Source organism: Sebastes fasciatus, chromosome 5, assembly GCF_043250625.1.
Source record: "Sebastes fasciatus isolate fSebFas1 chromosome 5, fSebFas1.pri, whole genome shotgun sequence".
NCBI classification, from domain to species: domain Eukaryota; kingdom Metazoa; phylum Chordata; class Actinopteri; order Perciformes; family Sebastidae; genus Sebastes; species Sebastes fasciatus.
In genome coordinates, this window is record NC_133799.1 from 7,730,403 (window position 1) to 7,741,535 (window position 11,133).

General features: G+C 39.3%; 1 protein-coding gene across 1 annotated transcript; it reads right to left on the minus strand.

Moving 5' to 3' along the window:
- Window positions 1-4,008: 4,008 nt before the first annotated feature.
- Window positions 4,009-9,649, minus strand: ptgs2b (prostaglandin-endoperoxide synthase 2b). Its single transcript, XM_074634860.1, has 11 exons — window positions 9,457-9,649; window positions 8,465-8,581; window positions 8,228-8,371; window positions 7,965-8,108; window positions 7,434-7,615; window positions 7,247-7,330; window positions 6,916-7,162; window positions 6,072-6,358; window positions 5,832-5,979; window positions 4,227-5,179; window positions 4,009-4,068 (listed from the first exon to the last, which is right to left on the minus strand). The coding sequence occupies exons 1-10, from the start codon at window positions 9,629-9,631 to the stop codon at window positions 4,767-4,769; spliced, it is 1,941 nt and encodes a 646-aa protein (XP_074490961.1). The 5' UTR covers window positions 9,632-9,649; the 3' UTR covers window positions 4,009-4,068; window positions 4,227-4,766.
- Between the last annotated feature and the right edge of the window lie 1,484 nt (window positions 9,650-11,133).

Here is an 11,133-nt window from a genome sequence, read left to right on the forward strand (position 1 = left end):
TTGGACTGAACCACTGCATGGAGGTAAAGGGGAAATTCACTCTGAAACCTGTTTTAAAACCTGAAACAGTGTCATAGTGAACATTTGAACAAACAAGTATTTCAAGGTGAGCAATTATTAATGGACTGTTTCCTCTTAAGATAAATTATTATGCTCCCTCACCCTTAACTAGTCAACAGTGTCTGGTCACACAGAAGGAGTAAGAGACTGCAGGGCCCTCTTCCTCTTCAGCTCAGATTGCCCACAACCACAATGACACTACTAAACAGGGAAAATTAGGTGAATACCCATGGCACAGATAAGCACTTAAACATGGTCACCATTTCATTTCATACATCTTAGTGATTATATTAGAAATAAACCAACTAATTGATCGCTTCTCCCTATGTCTAACTAGGCACAGGTGGCCTGACTCTGCCTGAAATTTAGTTAATCTGGTCATTGGAGAAGGTATGGATGAAACCTTTTCACACAGTTCTTCACACTGATTCAAAAAACAATGCAAGGCAATGCACGTTTGTGTTGAGAGGAAAATATGGAATGGTTTAGCATCAGACATTACACATTTAACAAGTAAAACTATTTTAAGAGTTAAAAGAAATACCTGATGCAACAGAACACCAGCCCTTCTCCACATACGACACGTTGTGCTACATAATATCTGACTTTATGATCATTATGGAGGAACTTTCTTGGTTTATTTATATTTTGGCAGCTGTATATGCTGTTTTTTTAATGGTGCTTCTGTTGTTTTTGAGCTGTATTGAATGTTTTTAAGGTGTGGTTACTTATTGTTTTGTTGTTATTGCCATTAGTAGTTTTATTGTTGTTGATTTATTGTTTTTTTGTAATTTGCTTCTTTTTCTTTTTTGTTATATTTTTGACTTGTTATTTGTTATTATTATTGTCATTAGCAGTTTTATTCTTGTTGATTTATTGTTTTTATTGTTTTGGTTGTAGTTTGCTTGTTTTTATTTAGTTTTTTGTTCCTTTTTTGCTTTAGATTTTAATAATTACAAATTTGTTTTTACATGGTGACATAGTGTTTTTGTACCGACCCCAGAAAGAGTAAATTCTACCTTGGTAGTAACTAATGGGGATTCTTGGTGCTCTCAGATAATCTACATTTGTGATTGTGTCATTTAAATCTACAGTTATGTAAGAGACAATTGGCTTCCGGTGGATCAGTGCCAGTGCTTCACGAGTGGAGGTGGCTGGCGCCAGCTCCCAATTGACCCCAGGTCCTGCCACCTGCAAGACGTCACGTAACTCTGGTTTCTGTATCACGGCCTCCGCACCGGGATCGGTTCCAGAGAGGTCCAGAAGCAGTCAAAGGGAAAACACTCACTGAAGTTTACTGATCTACTCCCACACTAGGGCCCACGGCCTGCTCATGCTCATTACATCCACACAAAGCAAGATGGGCTCCCCCGCTCGATCTCATAGACCGGGACCTGAGCATGCCATTGATGCACAATAGATAGAATAATAATACTCACCCTAGAGCAAAGGACAGTGGGGAAAACAAATAATGTGCACACACAATTAGGTCATTTTCATGCCGCGATGGAGCAAGTCCCTCTGACGGGGAATCCTACGCCTGGTCCTTTGAAGTACAGGACAAAGATTATGAGATGGAGGAGGAACTGTTCATCAGGTTCAGTTGAGATGACAACTGATGCACATGACTTAATTAATCTAATTTCCTCGAATCGTCCAGTGAGAGGGGAGACAGTAAATGTGCTCATATCGGTTGTGAGAAATGTGTGAATGGATGGGAAAATTTAGCTTCATTGTCTGTGTTTAGATGGGATGATACCCGGCAGCCTAACTCACCACTATGTGCCGGCAGTCACGTCAACGTTACATCCACCAAGTTTGTTTTGGAATGGGTTCCTCTGTCGCACTGCCAGCCCATACTGCTGAGGCCCGGTTTCCTGTATGCTCTTGGACTGGGTGCAAGTCTTCACACCCCATATAAAAAGGTATTTTTATTCCTCTGCATCTTTTCCCGGCAACACGAACATCAAGTCATGGAAAGTTTTAGGGATGTGCATAATACCACAGCCGACCTTGTCGCTTCCTCCTTGAGACACGCCATGTTGCGTGTGGTATGTTACTAATCTAAAATCAACACAACATGATATGAAAAACAGAAGCAGTACACAGAAACGGTTGCTGGGAATGTACCGTTGTAGTATTAATATGGCACTCTTGCTTTGCCTCAGGAATATGAACTGATAAAAAATCTTTCCGCTAATTAACAGACATACCTTCAAAGGGAAAATGGAAGGTTACACTGACTTATCTGTGAATAAGAAGATCGTGCCATGTTGGCTCACAGCATGCAGACCCCCTTGAGCCTGACAAGTGTCTACATGTTTTAACTGATGTGCTGAAAAGTGGAAGCTCTGGAAATGTAGGTTAAGATTAAAATAACGCCCCCTCAAAAATGAGTATCACCTTAATCTTATTACAAAGATCATTTATTTGTTGGTCATTTGTTCTTTTGTGAACACCGTCTGTTGTTTAAAACTCACTTTCAAACCTGTAGAGAATATGTTTATATGTACAGTAAGTGTACATGAGTGCAGCTATAAAGTTCATTCTTGGGAAGAATAGTAGACAAAATATTCTTAATTCAAGGTCCACTCACTGTCTTTTTCCTTTGGAGCTTTTACTATCTATCCATCCAATAACGATTCCTGCTTATCCTTTAGGGTCGTTAATCCCAGCTGACATTGGGCGAGAGGTGGCGTACACTCTGGACAGGTTGCCAGTCAATCACAGGCTCTTTGGACTGTGGGAGTTAACCCAAGCAGCCATGAGGAAAACATACAAACTCCACATAGAAAGCCGCCAGCCAGCCGGCTGGTTCGAACCCAGAACCTTCATGCTGTGAGGCGACACTGCACCTTATCTTATCTTCTGAAGGAACAGTGTGTAACATTTTGGGGGATCTATTAGCAGAAATGGAATATAATATTCAAAGCTATGTTTTCATTTGTGTATAATCACCTGAAACTAAGGATCATTGTGTTTTCGTTAGTTTAGAATGAGCCCTTCATATCTACATAGGGAGCGAGTCCTCTTCACAGAGTCCGACATGTTGCTCCGCCATGTTTCTACAGTAGCCCAGAACGGACAAACCAACACTGGTTCTAGAGAGGGGCTTTTACGTATTTACGTTACCTGAAGGCCACCGTAGTTCTCCTAGTTCGCTTGTGAAACTGCGGTAATGTGAGCCGCAGACTGCAAAACCGTGGTATTGCCAGCCGCCGTCTGACTTCTGTTGCTCCTAAAGTAGTGTTATTATGGCAAGGATGGCCTCTGAGTGAGGTGAATGGCGTTACCACGGTTTTGCAATTTTTACTTTTTGGTATTCCATTTATTATTATAGAATACGTATGTCTCTGCATCATACCAAAACTCACAATTCATTTTTTCTCCTGCGATTCGTTTGCATTTTCCATTTTGTACACATACAGGTACTACCACTATAGGTACAGAACTATTCTGATGGCACACTTCACCTTCATCACTTAGACATTTTAGACTTTTTCTTCCACTTTAGGATAAGTTATTATGTAAGCTATATACTTATGACAAAATATTATATTGCCCTCCAAATCTCTGGTAGCATACAAATGCAGAAGACTAATTTGGAAAGACATTTGATTTATGTATCACTCTTTTATCACACCTACATTCAAATATCTGTGGACGATTTGGCAAACTGTGAGTTCTTAACAGCAGTGTGTTACTGACTGACAGAGGAGCAACGGATTGTACTGTAAGTCTGTCTATATGTTTTCTTTAATCAATTCTGGATTTGTTTCTTGCTGTTCCCATATACCCAATCTAAGAAACATAATGTTTACAATTTGTCAAAATGTATACATTTTTCAAAATTGGATTAATTCTGAACTGTTATGTGCTTCACACTTATCTAGTGCCTGGAATACATTGTTTCCTTAGTAAGGAAACACTTGTCTGCCTCTATAGCAATCAGAGAGTTTATTAAAGGGCACAGTCAGGGTCACAAAGTGAAAATGAAAACAATGTCAGCTGGTTTCTGAGAAATGTGCTCCATTTCCTGGTAGCATTTATTAGTGTCAACTTTGCAAGTCAATAGGCATTCACAACAAAACTAACCAACAGGTTATTTACAGTATATGGCCATTTTAAGCCCATCATGTAACTGAATGTAACATTTTCTATAGAACGACAATGCAATTCTAGACAACAGTGCAGCTTAGTTATTAAGGTCATTTCAAATTACCCAAACCAATACACAGACTGAAGTAGAAAACAAATCAGTAAAACAATACTGAAATAGGAATGCATACTGTTTAACATTATATCCAAAGGGAGTCAAGATCAGTCATTAAGTTCACTGTGACCATCACTCCTATACTGTATCTCTGTAAAACAGATCACTGAGACAGCCGTACCGTTGCATGAACATAAATGGAAGAGAAGCAGTTGATCTAAGGAAGCATTAGGAATGTAATGTACGTTACTACGTAGTTGAAGCTGTAAACTAACTTTCAAGTATCAAATTGCGTTGTCTGAGGTCATTACTGTAACAATAACTTATAACATAATTAATCTTTCAATAAATAAACACAACCACAGACTTTTGTTCTCGATAACCAGACATAAATATACAAAATGACATATAAAAAATGTTATAAATAGCATACAATAAATATAAATATTAATAAATAAATACATAAAAAAATAGCATTATAAAATTAAAAAAATTAGAACTCAGTAGTCCTTTCTTTCAAAATGACTGTGGGGTTGACATCATTCCCGCCCGAGTGGGACGTGCTTGAGTTGATGATCATGGATCCCGTGTCTTTAACATTGGGCACAGAAAAGGATGCCACGGGACAAGGGCCCTGCACGTTATTGCAGACGAGCCTCTGCAGGGAGGCGGTGTTGACGATGTCGAAGCCCACGCTGCCTCCGAACGTGCTCGGCTTCCAGTACTCCGGCGAGCAGATGGGGTTTCCCATTAAGCCCTTGAGGGAGTAAGGGGCCCCCATCTCCACCATGGTCTCCCCAAAGATGGCGTTGGTCCGGGGCTTCTCCACCAGCAGACCCGGGTAGAGTTCCACGGCGTCGACGTGCCCATAGAACTCCTCCAGCACTGCTGCCATTTCTTTCTCTCCTGAGTAACACAAAGCAGGACACGGTTTTAGTTAGCGCCTCAAATCTGGCTTCCCTCACTTGCTCAGCAGCTGCAAAGTTTGCTGCTAGTCTAAATATGAGCTCAGTGTTTTGACTGATTCAAATCAAATAGTAGATAAAAATGATCTCTCTTCTTTGTATCTTTTACAAGCACTCATACGATATTACTCTTTTCTCCTCATGCATCACACTTAGTTTTTCAAGTAACATTAAATCCTCTTTCCTTTAGAAACTTAAATATTCTCCTCTGAAGCAGGAGGTCTCTCTCGTCTGTTTATGTCCTGCTCTCTGTGATGACAATCTGTTTACATTATCTCAAGATGAAATGAACATCTGGCTCTTACAGTCACGGAAATAAATTCCTAACCTCTAACCAAAGTTACTATGGACTAAAACGGAGTCTGTGCCATTTCTTTAATAATGAGTAATCTATGACTTTGATTTAAGATCTGTAGCATTTGGCCGTGACGTTCAAGCTCAAATTTAGTTCCTGCAATCAGTTCATGACAGTGCTATTAATAATGCAGCAATAATTTGGCCTGAGGCAACATGTCCTTTCACTTCATATTGTTAATAACCTCTTCACTAATCTTAGGACGTCGTCCTTTCCACCTGCACGTATATTGTCTCACCTGTAAGGTCTTCAAATGAGCTGTAGGGCTTCATGGAGAACCGTTTCCTGTAGGCGTTCAGAGACTGGTAACGCATCTTTCTGCTGTTCTCAATGGACTTAATTGCCACATACATGACAGGTCCTGGCACATTTCGGCCCCCAGCGACCTAAAAGAATGAATGGAGAAAGTCAGTTAATCTGCCTTAAAGCAACAGCGGTGTTACAAGCTCAATCTAAATGCTCCTCAAACAAGTCTTACCCGTCCAGCGATCTGATTGGTAAACGACTCCACAAGGTTGCCGATGCCGTGCTCCGTCACCACGGAGTTGTTGAAGACAAACTGTTTATAGTTGTACTCTTTCTCCTCAATGTGGAAAGTATCGGGCATCAGAGGGTGCCAGTGGTACAGGGTGTTGAACTCGGAAGAGATGCGGTTCTGGTACTGGAAGCGCTGGTTGAACAGCAGCTCGGGGTCAAACTTGAGCTTGAAGTTATAGCCGCTCAGGTGCTGCACGTAGTCCTCGATCACAATCTTGATGGTCTCTCCTACAGGACAAAAGATTCAATATGTTATATTATAGATGTTTTAAGTCCCTCTCCACTAAAAAAAATGTGTTTTGCTTTTTGTTACTTTGATGAGGAAACTTGAAACCTCCAGTGCATACACCGAGAATAAACTTTTCAGTGAATCTGGAGACATCTTGTCCAGCAATTAAACTTGCGAATAAGAAATATTTGCACATTAATATATCTTTCAATGAGGAAGAAAAAGTAGCTGTATGTATTTTTAACCAGGTGATTTGCTTTTTTGTGGAAAATCCATCTTAAAACATGTTTAGAGGGGATCTTTAAATCATTTTGGTGATGAGTAATAGTTAGTAAACATGCAGTGAAGTGTGAAGCAATAAAAAACGAAACATTTCCTCTTTCTCAAATCTTTCAGTAAATCATTCAGTTGCTGGTTGGTGATTAACGAAACAAAAAGTGCAACTTCCTCTATTCATAACTCCAACGGTAACGACATACATACTATGACCAGTGCGTCACATCTTTCTCGTCATTGTTTTGACTTTATATTCCCTGCTACATTACAGCAAACTCACCAGTCAGAATGAGCCGTGTGGTCTGGAAGAGCCTCTCGTCGTCCCAGTCCGGGTGGACCTCCTTCAACACGTCACACACCCGGTTGTGTTCTCGTAGCCAGATGGTGGCGTACATCATCAGGCCGGGGACCAGGCCGAACGCCTCGTGGCCCACAGCGAAGCGGTGAGGGTCGGGAACGTGAGGAGGGTAGTGCATGTCAACGCCCACCTCCTTTACTGTTGGGGGATACACCTCTCCATCCAGAACCTGCAGAAGAGAGGAAGCAACTGTTAAGACACTTGTGTGGTATGAAGCATTCGTCTGCTTAAACTACTGTCTCTCTTCTCATACCTGATATTTAAGCTTGCCATCCTTCATGAGCCGGAGCTTGTGTTGCCTCTCCAGGTTGCCTCCATAAATGTGGTTGAGGTCCACCTGAAAGCAAAAACAACACTCATTAATACAAAAGACTCATTCAAAAATCTCGTTGTTCTTTCCTCACTAAAATCAGTTGAGGTTTGAAATCTGCCGTGCTTACCCCGTGACCTTCAGCCAGGGTAAAAGCAGGTCCTTTCTTCATATCAGATTTGAAGAACTGGTGGGAGAAATGCTGTGCGAAGAACGCGAACATCAGGCTGGTGCCCTGCGGGTCTGGGATGAACTGTCTCCTCAACAGAAGCTTCTCAACCAGTACCTTAGCGTCAGGTAGCTCCTTTTTACCTGGGGAAACAATTAAACACTTTACAGTAAGCATATAACACAGAACCGAGCCGGTTCAGTATGGATAAAACACATTAACGTGATTGAAATGTGATGATTTACTTTTACTTGTAGGAAAAGTTATAAATGAGGTCACTGTAAATTCCTGTTCGATGTGGTTTTATGTTCGTTAGTTTGGGCTTGTTGGGGCAGGTTTGTGTGTGTTCCCTCAGCACCTTTCCACTTAGTCAATCCAGTGGAAGTGATTTCAATATGTGCACTGCTTGTGATGTAATGAGGCCAAGCTGCTTTTGCTAAGTATCAAGAATCTGAGAAAACTGGTTCTCCAAAGGCAGAGAGTGTAACTCACCTACGACTCCCATAGGGGTTGGGCAATCCTCTGGCACAGGGGGGAGTGTGCGCGTGTAGTACGAGAGGTTGGAATAGGCCTCCCAGCTTTTATAACCATAATCCATATTGAAGGTTGGAGGACTATCAATCAAGTGGGATCGAGCTAGAGAGGAAAAAATGCATTTCATTATTAGTATAAATGCTACAACCGCCTCTCTGCAAGCTGATGTACAAATGTGTTGTGAAGATCATCTCATTTTGCCTTAAGCTAGAGTTTCTTACATGTCAGCACGTATCTCATGATGCCATCCCGGAGGAAGGAGATGTTGTTGATGATGTTCCAGAAGCCCTTGAAGTGGGTGAGCAGGTAGTGGACCGTATTGGGCAATGGCTTCAGGGATACTTTGACCCAGGTGAGGAATTCAGCTGTACAAGCCAAGAGGGGGGAAAGTGAACTATTGAACAAATCACCACAATAAATTTGACCTTCACCTCACGTATGTGCCATTAAATACTTACGTGTTGTGCAGTTTTTTCCGAGATATCCTGTACGTGTGCAGTCACACTCGTAATCATCTGTTCCCTGGGCTGTGCAAACGCCCTTGTTCTGGCATGGCTCTGAGCAACATGGGTTACCTGTGGCAGACAATGTTGGACGGTTACTGACAATTCACTTCAACACAAGTAGAGCTGTAACAATTAATTGATTAGGTGTCAACTATTAAATTAATCGCCAGCTATTTTGATAATCAATTAATCAGTTTGAGTAATTTTTTTAAGGAAAAAAAAAGACAATTCTCTGATTACAGCTTCTTAAATGTGAATATTTTCTGGTTTCTTTACTCCTCTACGACAGTAAACTGAATATCTTTGAGTTGTGGACAAAACAAGACATTTGAGGATGTCATCTTGGGCTTTGGGAAACACTGATCGGCATTTTATAGACCAAACAACTAATCAATTAATCAAGAAAACAACCGACAGAGTAATCGACAATGAAAATAATCGTTAGTTGCAGCCATAGACACAAGTCTGTTAGAAATGCCTCAAAATGTATGAATAATAAAAAAAACTACAATATTCATTATGCTATAATATAATAAACCTCTGAGCTAATGAAGACATGGTCTACTTTAATGGTAGTATATGATATAATATCACTATAAAAGCTAAACCTACATGTCTTATGACACACAAATAATAAAAAAAAAAAAAATACACAACTTTAGACACTTAAAAAAAAAAAAAAAAATGAATAACAATTTTCATTATGCTATAATATAATAAACCTCTGAGCTAATGAGGACATGGTGTACTTTAATGGTATTTTGAACCTTTCAGTAGGCCTATTATAGGCTATAATGTCACATAAAAGCTAAACCTACATATCTTTCGATACACAAATAATACAAAAATACAAATACACAACTTTAGACACTTAAAACCGAACATTTCAGATTGCTACCTCCTGTTTAAACTGTGAGATCAAAGTTTCTGTTTATTTTACTTACCCCCTTCGCAGACAAGAAACCCCAGAGCCAAGAGGAAAACTGCAAGTATAAATCTGTTCATACTCCAAAGACTTTTTTTTGTCGGATCTCGTCTTTTCTTTCCTGCTCTGTCCTTTCCTCCTCTTCGGTGGAGTCGCTCTGAGGCGCAGAGTTTGAATACCAACCTGCTGCTCATCCAGCACCTTTATACACGAGGAGAGAGAGGGGAGTGACGTCACCAGTCTCCGCACCAGTCTGGTAGATGATGTGGCGATGCTCGAGGAATATTTTATCTTTCACAATCTATAATTTCTCTGGATTTCAGATGCATCATGTGTACGTTTTTTTTGGCACCAAACTGATTTAACTGCCAACGCTTCCTTCTTCTTCCCCTTTTCAATATAAATATTGAGATGAATTTATAACAAAAAGTCTGAAAAGTTCAAACATTTATATGTAAAGGCTGTATTTCTTCCCATACAAAGCTGTAGAATACTCGATTTTACAGAAATGCATTTCAGTATTAGACCTACATTTAAATTAATGTGTCTTAGGCAAGGCAGCTTTATTTGTATAGCACATTTCAGCAACAGGGCAATTCAAAGTGTTTACATAAATATTCAAAAACATTGCGACAAAGTGCAAAAGAACATTAAGACATAATTAAAACAGTTATAAAAACATTAAAGATTAGAAAATAAAAACAAGCTACAATTAAAAGTTGGATAGAAGCTAAAATAGAATATAACACACTAGAGTAGAAGCTCTAGTGCAGTATAAGATCTTAAGTACTACAGAAAGGTCTTAAGTACTACAGAAAGTATTAAGATACATTTCCCCTGAATATCTTAATTATATAGACCACGTTTCCACCAGAGGACGGATGTAATCCAAAATCCAGATCTCCCCTTGTAAAGGAGATTCTATCTCAAGGATTTTCCTGATTAAAATAAGGTTAAATAAATAGAAATACAAAAAAAAGATAGTGTAATTTAATGTAACAAAAGAAATCTATACTAAACAAAAAAACACATGGAAAGATAGTAATAATGTTTTTGTATGTGATTCATGAGAAATGACCTGCTAATGTATTTTCTCTAAGATTTTTTTCTCTAATGAAATGAATGATTACATTTACTTGACAGGCTGTATGAAAGCTTAAAAAGCCACTTGTCTTTGTGGCATCAAGTCCAGGCAGATATTTCCCTCTGTTTTATTGTCTAAATGAAATATAACTTAAAATAACAGTGCTTCTTCTTCAGACATTTGATGGCAATCAGAATCAGAATCAGAATCAGAATGGTGTTTATTGCCAGGTGTAAGAGGTATACACTAGGAATTTGCTTTGGTTTTGTTGGTGCAAGTTAAACAGTATGATAACAAAAGAATAGATAAAAACGTTAGAATAAAATAAGAATAAAAAAAATTAATTTCTACCAATATACAATATAAAAAAATCCAGTAAAAGAGACATTTTATTATAATTGTGTCAAACCCAAAGGGTCTTCTAATCAGTGTTTGGCTTAAAACATGGGTTGGAAATGACCAGCAGACTGATTCAAAAGGGAATCTTTTAATAATACGTCTAACTTAAGCATCACCCCCTATGTCATGCTCAAGCAATTCACTCAAAATGTTTATTCTGCCATCATGTGTACATCACTGGTTGGTGCGTAATTGGAGAGTTGGAGAGAAAGT